Source organism: Piliocolobus tephrosceles, chromosome 4 (genome assembly GCF_002776525.5).
Source record: "Piliocolobus tephrosceles isolate RC106 chromosome 4, ASM277652v3, whole genome shotgun sequence".
Taxonomy (NCBI): Eukaryota; Metazoa; Chordata; class Mammalia; order Primates; family Cercopithecidae; genus Piliocolobus; species Piliocolobus tephrosceles.
In genome coordinates this window covers 73,690,469-73,714,585 of record NC_045437.1, presented here as the reverse complement: position 1 = coordinate 73,714,585, position 24,117 = coordinate 73,690,469, and the positions used below count along the sequence as shown (strand labels likewise).

The window sequence follows — 24,117 nt, the reverse complement described above, 5'->3', positions numbered from 1 at the left end:
ATCCCGAGTAGCTGGGACTACAGGCGCCCGCCACCTCGCCCAGCTAGTTTTTTGTATTTTTTAGTAGAGACGGGGTTTCACCATGTTAGCCAGGATGGTGTCAATCTCCTGACCTCGTGATCCGCCCATCTCGGCCTCCCAAAGTGCTGGGATTACAGGCTTGAGCCACCGCGCCCGGCCTCATTGTGATTTTAACTTGCATTTCCCTGATTAGTACCAAAACTCTTTTCTGAGACAGAATCTCACTCTGTCACCCATGCTGGAGTGCAGTGGTGCGATCTTGACTCACTGCAAGCTCCACCTCCCGGGTTCACGCCACTCTCCTGCCTCAGCCTCCCGAGTAGCTGGGACTACAGGCACCTGCACCACATTTGGCTAATTTTTTGTATTTTTAGTAGAAACGGGGTTTCTCCATGTATGCCAGGATGGTCTCGATCTCCTGACCTCGTTATCTGCCCGACTCAGCCTCCCAAAGTGCTGGGATTACCGGTGTAAGCCACTGTGCCCAACCCCCAAAACTTTTTTTAATATTTACTAGTCATTTGAGTTTCCTCTTCTGTAAATTTTCTTTTTAAGTCCTTTGTACACTTTTTTCCAACTGGATTGTTTGGAATAAGTCTTTCCATACTGCAAAACCCTATTCCAAAAAGCTCTTCTAAATTACTTTTCCAATAGGAGTGATATTTAATAAATGATGAATGAAAATTGACACCTTGGCTTCATCTGTATTTCTCAGATTACTAGAAAGACTGAATGGCTTTTCATATATTAACCATGATATTTCCTTAACTGTGAATTGCCTGATGTATCTTTTGCTCACTTATCTAGTGGTGTCACAGTGGGGTTTGAAAACAAAAATTCGCATGAACTTTTCAAAAATAAATAATGTATATTGTGTCATATTTGTTGTGCCTGTCTGAGTCTGCCTTCTAAACTGGTTTCTTAACATACAAAGAGCAAAATTATTTTGTCCTTTGTAATTTTTACCATTTTTTAAACTCAGAAAGTCTTCTACCTAGTGGTCAAATACTTGTTTTTTCCCCTAACATTAAGTTTCTTTTTTAGAAGTTTCTATTTGGATACATGTCATATGTGCTATCAAACTGACTTCACCAACTAATTATCTACCCCACCAATGGATGTTAGTTTAAAAGAAAGAAAGAAAAAACAGAAATGCCACCAGAAGCCTGGTGTGGTGGTGTGTGCCTATAGTACTAGCTACTCAGGAAACTGAGGCAGGAGGATCACTTAAGCCCAGGAGGTGTCAGGGGCTGTAGTGCGTGCCACTGCATCCCAGCCTGGGCAACACAGTTAAGAACCTGTCTCTATATCAAAAAAAAAAAAAAAAAAAAAAAAAGAAAGCCACCACAGAACTATCTATAGTTTAGATTGAAAGTGGGGAAGCATCTCGGAACTCTTTGCTATTTAAGTTATAGATTAGGTGTTATTTTTTTGGAGGCAGGAGACTCAAGGTCCTAGTAAAAAAGTAAATAAGCAAGATAATCTGGTTATAATTAAAATTATGAGGACTTTTTCCTCTTGCTGAATGAGTCTCCAAAAAGTGAAAGTAAATGGACTTTCAAATTAAAAATGAGAAATTATATTCCAAAAAGACAAAAATCACATAAAATCTATTTTAGGTCCACATTATAGTCCATTAAATAAAAGCAAAATGGGAACGATGGAAGGTTAAAAAAAGAGAAAAGCAAAAAAGGAAAAAAGATAACAACCATAAGAGAGGAAAGAAAACAGTACAGGAAAGAGAAATATAAAGGGCCTCGGCCAGACATGGTGGCTGACTTCTGTAATCCCAACACTTTGGGAGGCCGAGGCAAGTGGATTACTTGAGCCCAGGAGTTCGAGACCAGCCTAGGGAACCCCCAGGCGAAACTGCATCTCTATGAAATACATAAAGATTAGCTGGGTATGGTGGAGTACGCCTGTAGTCCCAGCTACCCGTGGGGCTAAGGCGGGAGGATTGCTTGAACCTGGGAGGTCGAGGTTTCAGTGAGTTGTGATAATATCACTGTACTCCAGCCCGGGTGACAGTGAAATCCTATCTCAAAAAAAAAAAAAGTAAAAATATATAAAGAGCATCAGGAGCTAAACCTTTAGTTATTTTCTACTTATAACTTGAGTTGCAATTCTGTTCTATTTGTTTTGAAAACTCAATTGTTCTTTTTCCTGAAACCATTAGATGCTCAATTGGGAGAAGTTTTAAACAAGATCCCTGACCGGTATAGGATACATTCTTGGGTTGTAAAATCCTCCGGCTCAAAGTAACCACCTCCTAAAGTAGCCAGAAGCCAGGTAAGATTCAATTTTTAACTGTCATAAAATACAGCCTATTTATTTCACTCAATAAATATTCATTAAATGGGTACTACTTTAAGACGTAATACGTTTTCTACTCTTGTCCAGATTCTTAAAAATAAACATAATTGTTTATTCAAATTGTGATAAAAAAAATTTTATTTTCTCAAGCACTGAAATAAACAAATCTGCACTGCGTTCATTACCACTACTACACTGTATATTAACCTTCCTATTAAATGAGAAAAACCCCTAAGCTTTCTACTGTAATAATAATATAAAAATTTACATCTAGGGGACTATATTCGAGAAATCAAAGAGCTTACCTTACTGACACCAACTTCAGGGATTCGGAGAGTATGCTCCATATCCTTCTCTCTGCAGAATGAAGTAAAGTGTCTTTAATAATTTTTGAAGCATATTGTATAAATGCAGCACTTATATAGAGTGACATGGAATGAATTTTTAAGAATAGATAATGTTAAAATACATGTCTATCAACAGTAAATCTCCTGGTTATGGATTATCCAGTTTCCTTACTGCTACTCCAGACTTTCTGTGCTTTCACACAGTGATTATTTGCTCATGCCTTTTTATCCCCCCAGACTGTGCTTCCTTTGGGTAGAGATTTACATTAGTCCTCTTTGTATCCACAGCACATAGAATAATGCTTAACTTATGGCCAGGCGTGGTGGCTTATGTGCCTGTAATCCTAGCACTTTGGGAGCCCAAGGTGGGTGGATCACTTGAGGCCAGGAGTTCAAGACCAGTCTGGCCAACATGGTGAAACCCCCATCTCCACTAAAAACACAAAAATCAGCTGGGCGTGGTGGTGCACGCCTGTAATCCCAGCTACTCAGGAGGCTGAGGCAGGAGAATTGATTGAACCCAGGATACGGAGGTTGCAATGAGCCGAGACCATGCCACTAAACTCTAGCCTGGGCAAAAGAGCACAACTCTGTCTCAAAAACAAAAAACAAACAAACAAAAATACATGTTCTTAATAAAGCCTTTCTGAAATAACTCAAAGAATGATATAATAATATTAACTGTTTTACCTTCCAATTGTAGCAGGGTTTACAGCAGTAATGATAAAGAGTGATCCTGTCTGCAACACAGGTGATCTAATGACAATTACTCTAATACATGGGGGCCAAATTTTGTCTTCATCTGCCAAGGAAAGAAGTGAGTAAATATTAATTTAACTACTATGAAAAAGAACTTCATAGGGATAAGTAGGCGGCATCCATAAAATAAAAATGTGTTGGTCAAAAATCTTAATTCTGACTAAAACAAACTTCTTAAATTCTGCTGTATAATACATAGTAATGGGTAAGGCTTAACACTGTTATTAAAGTGATTAACATAAAGGTTGCAGGATATGTAGCATCTATCACAGTTATCAAATAATCAACTCTTCCTTTTTTAAGGTTTTGGAATCTGAAAACATCCCAAATATTTTTATATTATTTTAAGTTACAAAAATTGAGTCCATTAAAAAAAAAAAAGGCTAGGCACAGTGGCTCACACCTATAATCTCAGCACTTTGGGAGGCCAATGTGGGAGGATCACCTGAGGTCAGGAGTTAGAGATCAGCCTGGCCAACATGGTGAAACCCCGTCTCTGCTAAAAATACAAAAATTAGGGGGACATGGTAGTGTGTGCCTGTAGTCCCAGCTACTCGGGAGGCTGAGGCAAGAGAATCACTTGAACCCAGGAGGTGGAGGTTACAGTGAGCCAAGATCGTGACACTGCACTCCAGCCTGGGCAACAGAGCAAGACTCTGTCTCAAAAAATAAAATAAAATAAAAATAAATTAAATAAATTAAAAAATAAAAGCAAAAGAAATGACATTGAGAACCAAAGAACAAAATAAGCTCATACACTACACAGTTGGCCCTCAGTATCTGTGGGGGATTAGTTCCAAGATCCCTCCTCATATGCCAAAATTCTATGGATGCTCAAGTCCTTATATAAATGGTATCATATTTGCATATAACCTACGTGCATCCTTCTGTATACTATAAATCATCTCTAGATTACTTACAGCTAATAGAATGTAAATGCTATATAAATAGTTACACTGTATTTAGGGGATAATAACAAGAAAAAAAGTTTGTACATGTTCAGTACAGATGCAGCTATCCCTTTTTTTTCCTGAATATTTTTGATCTGAGGTTGCTTGAATCCACTAATGCAGAACCCATGGATATAGAAGGCCAACTGTAATATGAAATCCTGTGTTTTAAAAGTATGTCTTTATATATTCAAGTAAAAAAAAAATTAGATTTACCATAATATCCATGTAATTGAATTCATAATGTATACTTTTTAAAGACAACTTGTTTTTCTCTCTTAATTACAAAAGTAGACTACAAATATCTAACCCACTAAAACAGCCTTAATCTATATTTTAAGATTAGAATGCAGGTAACTTGGTTTTGTATTCCATTGACTACACCATTCAATACAATGAAACTTTCTGAAGGTCCAAGTATTAGTCATTTATTCACATCCTACTCTCTAAAAACCAAGTAGCAACCCACATAATTTTCAATAACATCATTAAAATAACGTTTACTTTCTGGCAGGTATACGATGACTCACTAACATTTTTAATGGTTTTGTTCTTATAGAGTTACCAGACTGGGCTATTTACTTAAATAATGATTATCTACTCACCTTCATCCTCACTATCTTCTGCAGTTACATTGCCTTCACTGGTAATGTCTTCATCATAATTATCCTCGGTCTGAGAGTCTGTAATTTCACCTTCCTCTGGTTCACTATCAGTCTCCATGATTTTCTCATCTTTAAATGATGCTGAATTAGAGATGTTTTCATTAAGAAGAGACTCTACAGTATTTCCACTAGCTGGAACAGTGAATTTGGGGGGACTATTTTTGTGATGAATGCCTATTTTCGCCTTCTTTTTCATATTCGCGATATTTTCTTCCTCATTGCAGCTTGTATGTTCAACACTGAAGGTTTTTTGATCCTCTGAGTTCAAATCCTGGAGAAGGGTGGATAGATAGGTGGGAACAGGGGAGAACACTCTTAAACATCACTATCTTATAACATTATATCAAGTTTCAATGAATTTGTGAAGATATATGTCAGTAAAATAACAATGGTTACAATCTGTTCCCCCTCTCCTTCTCACATTTCCTTTCTTGGTTAATGATATTACCATCTTCTTATCATCCAAATTAAAAATCCTATAGTTATGTCTGAGATCCCCCTAACCATATATAAAATTACCAAGTGCTACAGACTTTTCTCAAAATATATCCAAATCTGTCCCTCTATTCTCAGTGTCTTAACATTCCTAGTTCAAGCCCTAATCACATATTGCCTGGACTATGGGATAGCATAGACCAATGGTGTCCAATAAAAATGTAATAACACAAGCTATATTTGTACTTTTACATTTTCTAGCAGTCACATTTAAAAAGTAAAATTATTAATGAGATAGTTTACATGGTCTGCAAAATCCAGAGTGTATCTTACACTTAACAGCACATTTGAGTTTGGACTAGCAACACTTTAAGTGCTCAACAGCCACATGGAGCTGGTGGCTACCTTACTGGACAGTGCAGGCCTAAAGAATACCTATTCTAAATTTTCTTTTTAAACTTGTAATCAATTAGCAAGTCAACACAAATAAAATACAGAATTAGCTTTACTTACAACATGAATTTAAAGATCCAAATGTACTCAATATGTAGCAAAATTGTAGTTTTGCTAAAATTGAGTACTTCAGATTTGGCTTGATAATACATAAAAGTTTAAAGTACAAATTAATGGTAACTATCTTATTCTAAAATCTTAACTTGCCTAGCATAAGTCTTTTATTATTTATTGTACGTTTATAGCTGATATGTATTATAACAAATGAACAAATCTATTTTTCAATTAACAAAAATTATGTATTTTTATCATGTACAATATGAAGTTCTGAAATATGTACACAATGTAGAGTGGTTAAATTGAGTTAATTAACATGTACATTACCTCAAATACTTACAATTTTTCCATGGTAAGAAACTTAAAATTTGCTCTCAGCAGTTTTCAGTAATACAATACATTGTTGTTAACAACAGTCACCATGTTATACAATGGTCAAATCTATTATTTTAGCCTTAGAAAAAGCAAATAATTATTTTCCGTTTTTTTCCCTTGGTTTCTGACACACTCTCACTTTTCTTTCTACCTTAGAGCAACATGAGGCGAATTCATATGCTCTTCTGTTATTTTATTAAATATGAGAGCATCTCACACAGCTTTTTTTTTTTTTTTGAGATGGAGTCTCATTCTGTCTCTCAGGCTGGAGTGCAGTGATGCAATCTCGGCTCGCTCCAACCTCCACTTCCCAGGTTCAAGAGATTCTCCTGCCTCAACCTTCCGAGTACCTGAGGCTACAGGCGTGAGCCACCACGCCCAGGTACTTTTTGTATTTTTAGTAGAGATGGGGTTTCATCATGTTGGCCAGGATGGTCTCAATCTCTCGACCTCGTGATCCACCCACCTCACACACCTATCTTTAATAACAGCATAAGTTCAGCTTGAAGACTGGCTAAACACTCAGTGTGATAAATTATACACACTTCTAGCAATACAAATTCATCAAGAACAAGAACAAGGGCAAGGAGCTGAAAAACCATGAGGAGCTTTTACATTACAAAATTATAGCAAAAAAGTTGCCTATCTGTATATACTCCTAAAAAAGCAGTTTCCAATGCTGTATATTTATTACTTACTGAACAACATATGCAGGGAAAGCTATTTGCCAGTACAGAATGTTAGACAGTCATTAAGTGAAAAGAAAGGAGGGCTTATTTACGGGCACTGAGGCACATATTTATATTTCAAATTATTTACTCCTATCTCCCCTACTGTCTTCCTTCCACATAACCTCCACCTACAAAAAGTGAGGCTCAAAAATATCTTTAAAAATAAAGAAAACAGATGAAGATACTCTCATGGCCTCACAGGTACCTTTTAGAATCCTCAGGAAATTCTCAAAATTCCAACAGGATTTTTCTTAAAGCTCTTGTCTTGGAATTCACATATTTTCAAAGAAGGATGGCTAAGATGAGTAGTTATGGGAGTGAAGCTCAACCACAATATCACAGAATGCTTTCCACCTCTATTCTCTAGTTTTTCAGGCAAGGCCATTTGAGGAGCCCTATATACTCTTTTCCTATTGTTAGCAAGAGGTGCTTTCACAAGCTAGCCCTTTTTTTTTTTTTTTTTGAGACAGAGTCTGGCTCTGTTGCCCAGGCTGGAGTGTGGTGGTGCGATCTCAGCTAACTGCAACCTCCGCCTCCCAGGTTCAAGCGATTCTCCTGCCTCAGCCTCCCAAGTAGCTCGGATTACAGGCGTCTGCCACCACATTCAGCTAATTTTTGTATTTTTAGTAGAGACGGGGTTTCACCATGTTGGCCAGGCTGGTCTTGAACTCCTGACCTCAGGTAATCTGCCTGCCTTGGCCTCCCAAACTGTTGGGATTACAGGCATGAGCCACCACACCCGGCCTACAACCTAGCCTTTCAAACAATTAAACCATGAGTAGCAAGCACAAGCCACAGAGATCTTGAAAGCAAACAGAAAACTCATTTCTAGTATTTAAGTCACATACTCTTCTATTCCTAAGTACTGTCCACAAAAAAACAGAAGAACAAAAACCAATCAAATAGAGAAGAGAAAAAAAATCCAACAGAATCCTAATTCCTTATGTGAACTTTAGAATTTAGTATCAAGTAATTTTTCTTTTGTTAAGAAAAACTGGCTGGCACAGTGGCTCACGTCTACAATTCCAGCACTTGGGGAGGCCAAGGTAGGCAGATCACTTGAGCTCAGGAGGCTGGGGATACAGTGAGCCATGATGGCACCACTGCATTCAACCTGGGTGACAGAGCAAGACCCTGTTAGGACAGGACAGGACAGGACAGGGATAGGAAGGGATAGGACAGGAAGGGACAGGACAGGAAACCATAAAATAAAATTTCAAGAGTAAGATATCAAATAGTTGCCCCAGTTGATAAAATGTCAATAAAACAAACAAGCCTCCTTTCTTACCTATAAACCACCAAACTTATCTGTTTAGAGAGTAGAAATAAAGAACACTGAGAACTTTTTATATTTTCCTTCTTTCAATTTGACATTGTATCATTGTAAGCATTTTTGGGGTTCCCCTTAGTCTTTACAAGTACCATCTGAAGGCCTACATAATACTTTTTTCAATTAAATGTAATTATCACTTTATTAACCATTGTCTTGCAGGCCATTTAAATGCTCACTCCATAGTTGTCAACAATGGATTTTTTCTTTTTTTTTGGTAATGTTTTCCAGGCTGGGTGCGGTGGCTCACGCCTCTAATCCCAGCACTTTCGGAGGCGGAGGTGGGTGGATCACCTGAGGTCTGGAGTTCAAGACTAGCCTGACCACATGGAGAAGCCCTGTGTCTACTAAAATTACAAAGAAAATTAGCCGAGTGCGTTGGTGCATGCCTGTAATCCCAGCTACTTGGGAGACGGAGGCAGGAGAATCGCTCGAACCTGGGAGGTGAAGGTTGCGGTAAGCCAAGATCACGCCATTGCACTCCAGCCTGGGCAACAAGAATGAAACTTCGTCTCAAAAAAAAAAAAAAAAAGTTGAACCTGTATCTATGTCTACCTGTAAACTGTGTTTATCTTTTATTATGAATTGTGCACTGACATCAACTTATCAACTGAAGATCTGAATTCTTCTTCCAAACTATACAACACGAGATATTTTACCTGCCCTAAATCTATCTCCTTCAAATTTTAAGAAATGCTTTTAATGCTTTCTATTTCTAGTGACAGAGTTTATGACAAAGTCCATGTTTGCTCCATCTAAACTTTCCTTAGTTGTTATCTTAATGGGCGTTTGAAATAGAGTTATTGAGTGATTTTCAGTTTCATAAAAAATTTTGTCTTATCATGTTATCACCATTATGTAAAGTTTTAAAATTATAAAGACATTACCTTTTCCTCATTTGTTGCAGAAGAATCTGGATCTTTTCTTTTCTTCTTCAATTTTTTATCTTTACTTTGTTTTGTGCTCGAAGTCTGATAAGGTTGCAAATCTACTCGAGAATGAAACTGGTAACGACCACTTTCCACATCACAATAGTAATAAATTCCAGTGGAAGGATCATAATACAGTTGATTTTCCTTTGAAAGTCAAGAAAAAAATAAATTCTAAATTCATCTAAGATAAAATAAACTTAACGAAAATGCCGAATATATTCAAATGTGGTAAATATTTCTTTGAACAATTATAGTATTTTCAGAAGACAATGAATTAAAGATAACAGAATAAAAAATGCTTTACTCTTCCATAATACTTTACCATTCAATAGCTGATCTAATTTTCCTAGTGTGAGAAACAAGTAAATCTAAATATTAAATTGAATCATATAAAACTGTCAATACGTGACCATTCTTATCTTATAAGAAAGAGCAATTTTGTATGGTTCCACTAAATACATTAACAAAAATTGATCATACTTTTGAAGGCATGAAAACTAAAGCATGCATAAGAAAAAGCTGACCATAGGAGAGCAGTTCTAGACTCTTTATTCTTAATGACTGCACAATAAGGGTGTGGCAGTATAAACCCCTAAACCCTCCTCTTAATGTCATAAAACAAAGGTTTGTCTTTTGATGTTCTTACTTAAAATCAGTGAAGAAAATTTTGAAAATAAAGTTCATGCATACCAAAAAATAACATTCTGTATAATGCAATCAATAAACAACTGTCTCCACTAATTAATTAATTCTATAGTAAATAGGACAAGCAACCACGCAAAAATGAATTTGGCAAATTACAGATTTAAAAGCCAGAAAGTTAAAATTAGGTAATCACCTGCATTTATGATATACTGGCCAGTACTCTAAAACCAAGATTTAATTGAATAGTCTATATTTTATTTATATCTTAAATCCATGCAGACCAGACCTGGAAACATCTTTGATGTACTGAGATTGAGCAACTAAAACTTCCTGAAAAAGAATAATTTATTTTTCTAACTATTGACACCTGCAATTTATTGTCTTTAATCCCTCCATTTTGCAGATCTCTTACAAAAATATTAAGATTTCTCACCATCTTTCTCTTAACTAAGAAACTGAATGGAGGCTTTCCAATCTTTATTTCTAGTAATAATGGAACTTTTATAATTCAAATCTTTTTAATCTATTTGTCAGTCCCAAATATAGGCATTTTCAAAATATAAACAAAATTTTACTAAAATATTAACACAATAAAAATGGCAACACAATGAAGTTCCTAATTTACGCAGAAATATAACCTGCAGAATGTAACTAACCATTTACAGAACAATGGATATCAAGAGAAAAGATACAGGAAGGAAGGCAGAAGATTGACAAAGACTAATGTCTACCTGAAACTGTTGTTTTCCTAGAAACTAAATAATAACCACTCCCTTTGGATAAGTGTTTAAACATTAATTTTCTGGTTATTAATTAGCATTGTCAATTAGCATCCTCCATGAAAGAAAACCCTCTCTGTATAAGGACTTACAGTTTACCATATGCAGATTGACAAACTAATGAAACCTCTTATGTTAATTGAGATATTTAGTATGATACTATGTTCTCTAGATAAGTTAACAATAGTTGCAGTAATGCGAATGATGAACATCAACTCCACTTTTGTGCATCACATTCTATAATTCGTCAGAGAACCACATTACATTACTAGATTCTTGAGTTTGAGGTATGTGACTGAGTTCTATCATTGTCATCAAATCTGGAATGAAATACAATTAAGTATTAGACTTCAACAGCCATAACACCTTATTGTAAATCAGTAACTTTATTTTCTGGTTCTATCCTACTCAGTGGTCCATTATATTTTAGATCCCATATTAATTCCCTAGTTCTCACTGTTAACGGATTGAGTTTTGTTTGTTTTTGAGATAGGGTCTCACTCTGTCACCTAGGCTGGAGGGCAGTGGTACAATCATGGCTCACTGCAGCCTCCATCTTTCCAGCTCAAGCGATGCTCCCACATCAGCCTCCTGAGTAGCTGGGACTACAAGGTGAGCCACTACAGCTGGCTGACTTCTAAAATTTTTTATAGAAAGAGTCTCATTGTGTTGCCCAGGCTGGTCTTGCACTCTTGACTCAAGCAATTCTCCTGCCTCAGCCTCCTGAAGTGCTGGGATTACAAGGAGTGAGCCACCATGCCTAGCCAACAGGTTGACTTTTTTAAAGTGAAAGAGTTAAAAGACACAGAATATAAAACACTGGCTAATAATAAACACACTACTAAGAATTCAAGAAAGAAGTCTCCTTATGTGGCCTAAAATGAATTCATAAAGTATTTGAGATAATTTTTAAAATTCTTACCTCAAACCTAAAATTAACCTTACTTCTCTATTAATTCCATGAAAAAAAATTAGTTTAGGTTCTAAAATATTTACAATGTAGTTAACTATCTGCTTTTATTAACAAAAGCTCTAGTATTTTAGATGTTATTTTTATACATAAAGACTTCTCCAAAACATTATCTATAATAATCACAATAAACAAACTTATTTTAAAAACTTAGAAGTGTAGCACCATAAGCTATTTTAGAATTCTTCTGTCAAAGAGTTTTGAGTCAAATATAATTTTTAAATGCAGATTTTGGCTTTCTTACTTTGTCTTAGGGTTTAATATTTGATATCAGGCACTGAGTATGTATCATACAATATTAAAAGGTCTGAGATGGAATTTGAGACCAGCCTGGCCAACATGGTGAAACCCTGCCTCTATTAAAAATACAAAAATTAGCTGGGTGTGGTGGTGCATGCCTATAATCCCAGCTACTTGGGATGCTGAGGCATAAGAATCACTTGAACCTGGGGAGTGAAAGTTGCAGTGAGCTGAGATCAGACCACTGCACTCCAGCCAGGGTGACAGAGGGAGACTCTGTCTCAAAAAAAAAAAAAAAAAAAAAGATCTGAGATACTTACAGAATCATAATAGAAACCAGTGCTGTGGTCAAAATACAGTCCAGTATTTTCATCATAACTAAATCCAGTCTGTGACACAGCCGCTTCTGCTGCAGCTCTCAAACTTTCAGCTAATGATGAACCTTCTAAGGATGTATCTTCTGTTGTTAATGCAGCAGATGCTGGTTCCTATAAAAGATAAGTCACGCCAAATAAGACAAAAGCTTCTGTATATCAATTAAAAAGCTGGCTGAACTCAAGACTTGAGACTATGTTTAAGTAATGACTTCAATTTCTACAATGGAAAAGGATGTCTATCAATTACGATTTGAACCACTTTTTAGAACATTTACTAGTGTGTCAGTAACTTCAACTTTGACCCAGTTTTGAAGGCAGTAAAAATGAGTGACAATTACTCAAGAATAAATGTATGATGCCACAGAGAAGCCATCCACAAAACACAGACTCTGAAATATTGACTAAGACAAAGATCTAGGTTCTTCAATAATTATATGTTCAATTGGAAAAAAAAACTTCAAAAAGACAAATGAAGGAGAAAACCATAGATTAAATGAGGTATGTCAAACACAATAGGGATCCTGATTCAAACAAACTATAAAAACAAATTTACAGATTCAGGGAAATTTGAACAGTGGCAGGGTATCTGACATAAAGGAACATTAAAATTTTTTTAGGTGTAAATGTGGTATTGTTGTCCACAGTTCTTTCGTTGAGTCAAAATATTTGGACAAATTTTGTTTTAGATTATGTATATCATACAATTTTGGAACACAATGTAGCAGGAAAACCACTAACACATATGAACAAGTTCTACTTTTGGTTTTTGAAAAACTATAATATTCTTTGCATAATTACAATTAAGAATGTTTACAACACTTGTATATGCTGTGACAGACCAAAGAAGTCTATCTTTCCACATAATAACAACAAAGAAGGACAGGTTCTTGGGCATCAACAGTTTCATGTTTAGCATTTTATTACCTGTGAATTTGAGGCAAAATGGTCCACTTGTCTACATTTAACATTTTCTGTTTTATCAGTACCAGGGTAAGCATCATTTTCTATTTGTAAATGGTCTTTAGAATTCAAAGTAGAAGTTTCAATATCTTGATCTTGTTGATCTGACAGTTCAGTCACTTTACCTGGAAGACTAACATCACTGTAGTATGTCTGATAATAATAATCTGTAGCAAAAAAATTAAGTGAAATCATATCATATTGGAATAATGTATATAAAAAGGACTTAATTACAAAACAATGGCATTTAAACACAAAAAGCACACACTTCAAATAAATCATGATTTTTACAACTGTACAAATTTTAAAAGATTAAAACAGATGGTACAAATGAATCTGCAGAAGTGTGTATCTCTGATTCTAATGTCTCCTTCAGGACCCTAGCTGTCAGTTAAAAAGAAAAGAAAAAGGTAAGTTGGTTACATTTTCCCCAGCAAGAGTAAAATAAAAATAGGTAGACAGGTTGTATTCTATTTAAAAAACTTAACTCTTAACTTCTAACCAGATACCTTAATATTGTTGCTTATCAATTCAACTTCTAACCGAATACCTTAATACTGTTGCTTATCAATTGATAAAGAAATAAAGGCAAGGAATGAGGGGTTGATTTTTTTTTTTTTTTTTTGTCAAATTTCTCTCCCCATGCAGACTTTTTAAAACGTATCATACAGATAAGTAAGGTTAGCACTATTGCTGTGTTTAGCAATTTAGCCAAATTATGTCCTGAATGAAGCAAGGCAAAACTTAATAGGAAAGATGATTTCCTCTTGTGATGCATATATATTAAAACTCAGTATCTCAGCTATTTTGCTTTATGACATAATGCCACTCATGAGGCCATGGTGGTGGGCTCTCCACTCCCACAAGGGTGAGAGAACTGACACTATACACAATTCTAATTAGAACACATCAACAAGAAAACAAATGCCCCTGGTTACAAGCAAGGCAGATACAGAAGTAGATGGCTAACTGTGTGCCAAATATTACTCAGTGAGTGTGCCACTGAAAACATTAGCAACATTATAGAAATCACAGGAATGACAATACATTTCCACTTTTTCCTCCAGAAGAACAAACTGATTATCTGAAAATACCATATCATATGGAGAGACGTCAACAGCATTAACAATTCTCATTTACCTTGATCTTAGTTTATTTTAAATTTAAAGAAAACTCAACATTAGCATGATCTGAATGTAACAGTATTAGCATATCCTCACTATAAGCTAAATACCTGAGATTGACCAAAGAGCATGGTTCTCTGTTTGTACTTCTACATCAGACTTTTTATTATCTTCATTTCTCCCACGTTGGAGTATTTTACTGAGTTCTTCCACCTGAGAGAAAACAAGGCTTTAGGAAAAATAAATCATGTAACGATCTAATAATATATATACCAATCTCCTGCTGTTACAAATAATTGTTTTTCTTCATAAAAGTTTTAGAGAAATGTCAAGAGCAGCAAGTTTACCCTTCAGAAAAGCTAAAATTACTATTTTACTTTTTACATTTATAAGAGGTTTTCATTCCTAATCTCTCTTACTAAATGTCCAAATATCTCCTCCAAAAATCGAATTAAATAATGACACTTTGTGAACAGGGTCCTTTATTTCTAACAAATAAGATTGTTTTTATGTTAATATTTTAACGTCAGTAGTTTTTTCTAAATAATTCAAAAATTTAAAAATTACAAATTCTCATCCCTACTGAATTATCTAATATTCATTTGGTATTCTCCACTTGGAATTAACTATCCACTTGAATATGTTAATGCCACTTACAAGCTTTAATACACATGTTTTCATTAAACAGTAGTCCTATAATTAACTGTAGCACAAGAGAACAGGGAAGGTGACTGCCTGAGAGGGGCATCTGTCCTCCATGTACTTCACACACTAAAATACCCTTAAAAGGATGCTACTACATAGGACAGAGAGAAACAGTGTGTGGAAGTGCCCAAAAGCAGGTAACAAGCTGCCTCAGTCAATATACCTCAGCGTGAGAGGACCTCAATGTGAGACAATGTCTACTACACACATGAAACCAACTAAAAAACAAGATTTTAAATATTTATTTAATGACACAAAAAGCTTAAACAAAGGCAATAAAACTGATTATATACAGATTATCCGTGCACTTCATGAGTTATCCAATCTGTTGCTAATACTAGGGCAGGAACTACAGTGAGGGAAGCAAGACACTGATCACGAAAAATTTGAGGCCCTCCTCTGATTCATGCAAGTACAGGCTCCATAGCTGGGAATTAGTGCCCCATTAAATTCCTCGCCCTAGGAGCCTGATTGCCTTGCCCTAAATCCTGGCTCTGGCTACTGTCTGTTACTATGAATTAGATTACTTAGTATCTACTATATGCTGGGCACTATACTTGATGCTTTGGATAACATCTCATTAATTCACAAAACCACCTGAAATATTCGTTGTCCTAACCCCAATTTTACATACAAAGTATCAGATGAGACAAAGTAATTTGCACGAGGCTATTTTGGGGTCTTGTACAAACCCTACATGTATTATGGTTCTCCAGTTATCATTAATTCTCAAGCAAAACTTTTTAACTGCTCCAGAAAAGACATATTCAGTAATGTGGAATGACAGTTAATCAAATCCACCCTCTCCCCAACCAAGGGAGGCTGACCAGGAGAGTAAGGAGTTATCACTATCCAAAGTAGAGTCAAGACTTTCTATGAGATTAAATTTTTAATACTGAACTAAAATGGAGGCATGTGGAAGACAGATGCTCCTCTCAGGCAATTACCTTCTGTTCGCTTCTGCTGCAGTTTAGTCATAGAACTACTATTTTTTTAAGTGTATTAAAGCTTATAAGAGGCATTAACATATTTAATAATTCAATCCACGTGGAGAACACTGAATGATATTAGATAATATGAACGGGAATTAACAGCTTTTAAATTTTCTAATTCTTTAGGGAGAATTGCTGACCTCCCAAAATATTAGCATAAAAACATTCTTTTCTGTAAGAAATAAAGGATCTGTTCACAAAGTCCCATTATTTAGTCTGATTTATCAAATTAACAGTTAACACCAAAATGCTGGCTCTTTGAAAATCAGCAAAAAATGTTTTAGAATCTCTAACACAAGCAGTACTTCAACAATTTAGAATTATAAAGCCCTTTTCAAAAGGCTGTCATTTTAAAAAGGCTGTCATATTTTGTTCCCCTCTATTTTTTGGGGGGGGGGGGGGGGCCGGAGTCTCGCTTTGTTGCCCAGGCTGGAATGCAGTGGCATGATCTCGGCTCGCTGCAAGCTCCGCCTCCCAGGTTCACGCCATTCTCCAGCCTCAGCCTCCCGAGAAGCTGGGACTACAGGCGCCCGCCACAGAGCCCAGCTAATTTTTTTTTTTTTTTTTTTTTTTTTGTATTTTTAGTAGAAACGGGGTTTCACTGTGTTAGCCAGGATGGTCTCTATCTTCTGACCTGGTGATCCCCCACCTCAGCCTCCCAAAGCGCTGGGATTACAGGCGTGAGCCACCGCGCCCTACCCTCCTCCCCTTTTTTTTTTTTTTTTTTACGTATTTGTATGCTCCTACAGTTACACACCGTAGGTGTTCAAATTGACTAAACAAAAACTTTCCAACAATGTCATGATGTCAAGAACTCTATGTAACAGTCATACAAAGTCACTGCAACTCTGCAGTTATTTTCATAGTCCGTTTGGTAAAATATAAGTTTGATGAAGTTTTAGTGTTCGGCCTATATACTGGTTTTAGGAAACGTACCAATAAATTATGAAGAACTAGACAACAGTCAAATTGAAACTAGTTACTATGTGGAAATAATCTGTTGGCAAAGAGTGCCTGCCAACAAGGTGGAAAAAAAAATATTATGCTCTTGGTTTCTGAGATAGAGTCGCACTCTGTCGCCCTGGCTGGAGTGCAGTGGTACGATCTCGGGTCACTGCAACCTCCACCTCCCAGGTTCAAGCAATTCTCCTGCCTCAGCCTCCTGAGTAGCTGGGATTCCAGGAGCCCGCCGCCAGGCCCAGCTAATTTTTGTACTTTAGTAGAGAGGGGGGTTTCACCAAGTTGGCCAGACTGGTCTCTAACTCCTGACCTGGTGATCTGCCCACCTTGGCTTCCCAGGGTGCTGGGATTACAGGCGTGAACTACCACGCCCGGACAAGGTTTTTTGTTTTTAATGCGACAGTTTAAGTATTAACATTTGCCCCTACTATCTATCTTGAAAACGAAATAAGCTGCTTAACATCTCCAGCAAAAGCAGTCATATATCTTCCCTACTTCCACAAGAAAGCCCAAGTAAACGCCCAGAAGAGCAACCTTACACAGGTATAGCGTTCAAAAGTTTGTAAAATTGTTTACTCGTGTTTTACTCCACCTTCACAACTGTGAGCTATCATTCCCATTTAATGGGGAACTGAGGCTCGGTATAAGTTTACACATCCAGTGAATGGCAACGATGGGATTCTGACTCAAGTTCAACATTTTAATAAACTCAAATGTGGTCTACAGTAAATGCGCCTACTGCCAATGGGAAATGGGATGTTGGGGCAAGCGAGAATGAAGACAATGTAGCCACAGTACCTAAGTTCAATTCACGCCAGTCGCGAGACATGGATTTAAGTCAAGTAACCTGAACTCAGGTTTGCTCCTAATGTACTTGGAATTGTAACTGCGCTGAACTTTTACTTATTTATATTTCAAGTACTCTACAGTAATTCTGAGCCCCTGCCAGGGACCCCTTCCGAGGCCATCAGGGGCTTCGAAGGCCTCGCCTCGGGCTGGATAGGGCGTGGGGCTGAGGCGAACCGCGCACCTGCGTGCGGAGCTCCTGGTTGTTGCTTTCTGCGTTCTGGTACAGCCGTTCTGTGTGATGCAGCAGCTTCTCGATCTCCCGCACCTGCCGCTTGCAGCTCCGCAGTTCACGTTCCAACTTCTCCACCTTCCGCCTTAGCTGGGCCAGCTCAGGCTCAGGGGAGGTGGGCGGCGGCGGGGACGGCGCCTCCGAGGCCATGAGGTCCGGCGCGAGACTGCTCGTTGCCGCAGAGGGGCTGAGTTCAGGCCGAAACGGACGCCGGCGGACCCAGAGGCCACGGGAGCGAGCGGGCAGCGAAAGGCAGCCTCACACCTGGCCGGCCGCGGTGGCCCCTGGCCATGACGCCCTGAAACTCACTTGTAGCCGTAACGGGGCTGCGGGCAACGAGCAAAGGGACTGAGGATGGCCCCTGCCCAATGTGCCGCGGCCTGGAAACCGGAAAACTTTACTGGAAACTACCTTCTCCAGCTACAGAAGCAGGGAAGAGCGTGGGATAAAGAGCCGGAAAACCAGTGTCCAGAAAACCAGGGACCAGAAGCGTTCCGGCAGCTCCCCATTTCAGCCGGAAACAACGGCGCCAACGGTAGGTGGGGCCAAGACGGAACAGGAAGCGACGGAAAGCGGGAAGGACCTGATAGTGTACGCGCGGACGTCTAGCCTGCTTAGGGGCGGTACCTGAGGGCGTGGAGAGCTGTTGGCAATGTGGCTACCGAAGCCTTAGAGTGATAGGGAGGCTTGCAGCCTCTGGTCTCAGAAATTTGCACTTGCTGATGTTCTTTGAACAAACTTTTAGTATAGCATGCATTTCCTATCTCCTTGTTTTACAAATAAGAACAGAGTACCCCAGTAATGTTTTGTGGGGACTATGATGCTCTACTTACCTATGTCAACTGAAGAATGAGGAGGTTGATAAATTTAGAAAAGGGCTTTATTTCTCATGGAAGGGTTACAGCCTGCAGGGTGGCCATCCTGAGAGGCTTGGAAGTATAGCCTCTGGTCAGAAGCTGAGAACAAGACACTTGGAAGGAAGGGCAAAGGGAACAGAAATTTATGCTGAGCAGGGTGGCCAAATATATTCAATGAGCTGTAAGAGGATTCATGAATATTTATGAAAGGAGAAACATGCACATGCACAATTAAGCTTCCTGCCTCTCTATGGGACCCATATTCAAAAAATGGTGGTGTTAGCATGATCCCAGTGTGAAGTTTTCATCCTCTGACGTCAAATGGCAAAGCAGAGGAGATGAAAACCCTCACTGTGAGTCCCTGGTAGATTGGCCAGAACTGCTCTGTGGTTGGTGGTCTCTTACCAGGAAGGAATGCTGGTTGGTGTGAAATCAGCCCAACTGTCCTATAGAACTGATGTTTATGGTTTCTTTTGAATAAACCTGGAAACTTACCCTCCCAGTCTTAAAACTTCAGAAAGTTACATCTGTCTTATGTGAGTTCCTTTCTTGGGAAACCAACCATGAGGCCTCCCAGATAGTATCAAGGAACTGAAACTTACCAGATCACTGCATCTGGACAATGAGGCACCATATCCCTCACCCATTATGATTCCCTAACTAGCCACATGCTGCCTGTTGAACAAGTCCTCATTCTTACTGCTTACTACTTCCTGTTTTCCCACATGTAGTCACATTTCTCCCTTGCCATATAAACCCCTAATTTTAGTTGGTTGAGTAGATGAATTTGAGACTGATTTCCTATTCTCCTTGGCTGCAGCACCCAAATAGAGCCTTCTTCCCTGGCAATACTCCTTGTCTCAATGACTGGCTTTCTATATAGTGTACAATGGATCTGTTCAGTCAGTTGAGGGGCTCAGAATTTTACTTTTATTTCTCATTTAGTCATTCTGCTGGTTCCTAAGTTTAGACCCCCTGGGAAAATAGAGCAAGTACATTAGGTCTGAGCCGCAGAAAGGAGCATCTCTGGTGGCAAAATAAGAGAGAGACAATATTCTGTGGAACAGGGGAAAAAAATGCTCTGGTTTGGTGCATTTATTTGGTCTTTTGTCTGCATGACCCTGGCATTGGTTCACCAATATTTAAACTGATGAGAACTTCTTTGGAACACACTTCCTTCCTTTGCCAATGTCATTTAGAATTAGATCATGAGCTCAGCATCCTGGACCTGAGATTCATGGAGGTCAGCAGCTGTGTCGTGCAGATGCTCCTCTCTCAGGGCTCAGCACAGTGCCTGTCACAGAGCAGTATCCATAAATGCTGAACACAGCTGAACAAGATAATCCTGTTTGGTGTCTTAGATCAGTGGCCACTTCCATTAACTGTATTTTCTTATTTTTGGTATTATTGATGCTCTGGCATCTGGGGTCTCCCTGACCAGGAAGATACCCCCTCCAAGGGTTAGCTAATTCCTAGACATAGCAAACAACTCACCCAGCATGCCACCCACTGATCGTCTACCTTCTTTATCAGACTGTTACACTCCATGCCAATATTCGGCTGCCAGGGCCAAGTACCAGACAACTAGGAACAACTCCTACATCTCAGATCCCACTGAAATTATGCAAACTAAACCTGCTTACCCTGACTTGTCCATTCCTTCCTGCAAAAATCACATAATGTTTTTTGCCATGTTTCCTCCCACTCCTTCTGCCTCCTTTTGGACCTTGGTGTTTTTCCACATTGCCTTGTGTGGCTTGGTGTGCATCCTTCTCTTGGGCTGGGTGAATAATAAACTATCTTTTTAATAGCAGATCATCTCCTGATCTGTTGGCCTTACCATACCTAAATAATAATAAAATCTAAATTTTAAAACATGGCTCTGTATGTATTTTTGTCTTGTGCTCTGCCACTAGATCATTCATAAACAGTGAGCTTTCCAGCAGAGACCTGCCCTCTCTAGGTCCTGTACACATTCCTCCTTAGGCCTGAAGAGCTCTTTACAAGGCATTGTATCTGGAAACATAGAGATTCTACCTTATTGTCATGTCAAGAGTAACCCTCAAGCCACCAAAGGAAATTTAGTGAGAAGACATGGTATGTCCCCTGTGATGTAGAAAAAAGATGTATTGAAAAAGAATTCTGACTTCCTTTGATGCATTATGACTCCACCAATGAACATATTGAAGTCTTTTTAAAAGATGCCATTTTCTACTTTCACCACCTTTGGGGGATAAGAAAATCCATAAAACCATTTGAAAGGTATCTTTAAGATGGTATTTCAGTTTTTAGTAATTAACTGGAGAATAAATAAGCTTATTAACTGCTACTTCAAGCAGTGATCCTCTTATTTGTCTTAATTTATTCAAGGCTAAGTTATCTTTACCTTGTAATACCAGTCTGTACCTTACCTCTGACCATTAGAAAAGAATGACTTTTTTTTTTAGAAAAAGTCTTGAATATCTGGAATTGCATTAAGATGCTAGTATCAGAGGTGGTCTATAGTGGCTTATTAAACAAATTAGGGTGTTATCCTGTTACAGAGCCTAAAGAGGGGCAGTCCACGGCCAGTGACTCCACAGTTCTTCAGGGACCCAGGCTCAGTATGTCTTTCTGCTCTGCTATTCTCGGAGCATGTTTCCAGAGCCTCCAGGTCGATCCATGGTGCAAGGTGGCAAGGGATAAAAGGAATTTCTCAAAGCCCCACCCAATGGTTCCTGTCTACGTATCAATAGTCACCCCTTGCTGCAAGTGGGGCTGGGAATTATGTGTATATGTGTGTTTTTCTAAGCTAGACGTGTTATTCTCCTGATAATATAGGGGTTCTACAAGTGAGGAAGAAGGGAAAAATTCATGTTGAGTAGGTAAATAGCAGTCTTTGCCACAACTAGTTTTCAGATCTAAGAGGTACTTAGCATAGTGGGCAGAGGCGCTGCCTTAAAGAAGCATTTAAGTTGACACCCTTCATGATTTGATTTTGTTTTGCAATGTTTTTTTCCCACATCCTCTCCAATAAATTATATGAACCATTTTTGTACTTTTTGCCATTATGAATTTAATGAGGTATTTCCTTGCTGTTTTAATTGATACTCCTCTGATTACTAGAAAATCTCATGCATTTGTTGAAATATATGTATGTTGAATGGCTATATGTCCTTTCCTTTCTGTGAGTTGCCTATCCATATCTTTTTTCCCATTTCTTTCTTGTTATTTTGCAGTTCTTTATATAAGCAAGGTATTGCTTCTTTATCAGTTTTAGATATTACAGATATCTTCTCCCAGTTTGTCATATATCTGTTAGCTTTGTCCAGTGTCCTTTGTTAACTAGGAATTCTTAATTTGTATGTAGTGAAATCAGTCTTTATTTTATTTTACTTTTTAAAATTTTATTTGGCTTTACGGTTTAGGGTTTCATGAAGATTTTCCTTACCCCAAGTCATATTTTCTTCTATTGATCTTATAATTTAAACTTTCGTATTTGTTCTCTATTCCAACTGGGGGTATTCAGACATGACCTAGTTTTCTCAAGACCATCCCCTTTGCATTGCTTTATAGTACCACCATCATCTTCCATCAGGCTCCCATCTTTATATGTGGGTCTAGTTCTGAGCTTGCCATTCTTTTCCGTTTGTCCATTAGTCTGCTCCCATGCTGGAGCCATTCTGTTTTTATCACTTAGGTTCTTTAGTGTGCCCTAACTGGTAGGGCAAGGCCCTATTTTGTTTTTCTTTTTCAAAATCAGCTTATTCATAAACCTCTATTTTTCCATAACATTTTAGAAGGAGTTCCTTAAGTTCCAATGGGATTTTTATTAAGATTACACTGAATGTATAGATTTATCTAGGGGAATTAACATAAAACTTTATTTAGATAGTCAATTCACATACTTTTTTTGCTTAATATTTTTCTTGGACTTTAGTACAATTTTAACACTTGTTTTGGGAAAGGTCTTGGCATTGTTTGTTAAGTTATTTCCTAGACACTCTGTAGTTTTATTGTGAATAAAATTTTATACTGTAGTATATTAAAGAGGGAAAGAAAAATCGAAGTGATGAATAGGTTTCTAGGTTGGACGAGGAAGGTAGGGACTATTGGAGAAGAGTATGTTGCATGAGGAGGAAGGGATGCTTTCGTTTTGATTTTGTTAATTATATTGAATTTGAGGTGTTCAGTAAATAGCACTGCAGAAGCCTATCTGAAGCTTGAGAAACAGATCTGGCTGTAGAACTAGTACTGTGTAAAGCAAACTCAAATGGTTCCAAGGGCTAGGCAGATAAAGCAAATGAATGGACAAGGCAGCTACTACTCAGCTCCTGAGAACTGTGGAGACATGTGGGAATGTGGACCCTGTGCTGCAAAGCTTCTGATTTTTCAAAAAAAAAAAAAAAAAAATCAGGATTTTTATGTGAAATCTCTCTGTTTTAAAAAACTGGTTCAAATTAGAAAAGTAATTTCTGTAACTTCAGTGTCATATGATTTATTTTATTTTGTTTTGTTTTTTGAGATGGAGTCTTGCTCTGTCTTCCAGACTGGAGTGCAGTGGTGCGATCTCAGCTCACCACAACCTCGGCCTCCTGGGTTCAAGCAATTCTCCCACGTCAGGCTCCTGAGTAGCTGGGACTATAGGCACCCATCACTACAACCAATTAATTTTGTATTTCTAGTAGAAACAGGGTTTCACCATGTTGGTCAGGCTGGTCTCCAACTCCTGACCTCAGGTGATCCACCTGCCTTGGCCTCCCAAAGTGCTGGGATTACAGGCATGAGCCACCGTGCCCAGCTGTCATATGATTTATTATAAGGAATTGACTCTTGTGATTATAGAGGCTGAGAAGCCCCACAATCTGTTGTCTGCAAGCTGGATACCCAGGAAAGCCCATGGTGTCATTTGAAGGCATGAGAGCCAGGGAGCCAATGTTATAGATTCCGGTCTACGTCTGAAGGTCTGAGAACCAGGAGTGGCAAGGGCAGGAGAAGATCAATGTTCTAGCTCAAGCAGTCAGGCAGAGCAAGAATTCAACTTTACTCTGTCTTTTTCGTCTATTCATGCAAGAATTCAACT

At 38.1% G+C, this 24,117-nt stretch overlaps 1 protein-coding gene across 1 annotated transcript in view; it reads right to left on the bottom strand.

The window, feature by feature from the left end:
* The window catches only part of AGGF1 (angiogenic factor with G-patch and FHA domains 1), a 33,830-nt gene extending 15,074 nt beyond the window's left edge, over positions 1–18,756 (bottom strand). The window contains exons 1-8 of the mRNA XM_023214909.1: positions 18,151–18,756; positions 14,574–14,676; positions 13,304–13,506; positions 12,323–12,490; positions 9,324–9,512; positions 4,996–5,326; positions 3,372–3,483; positions 2,640–2,691 (exon numbers count right to left, since the gene is read on the bottom strand). Coding sequence (XP_023070677.1) covers positions 2,640–2,691; positions 3,372–3,483; positions 4,996–5,326; positions 9,324–9,512; positions 12,323–12,490; positions 13,304–13,506; positions 14,574–14,676; positions 18,151–18,348 — 1,356 coding nt within the window. The 5' untranslated portion in view covers positions 18,349–18,756. The remainder of the gene's footprint in view (positions 1–2,639; positions 2,692–3,371; positions 3,484–4,995; positions 5,327–9,323; positions 9,513–12,322; positions 12,491–13,303; positions 13,507–14,573; positions 14,677–18,150) is intronic.
* Between the last annotated feature and the right edge of the window lie 5,361 nt (positions 18,757–24,117).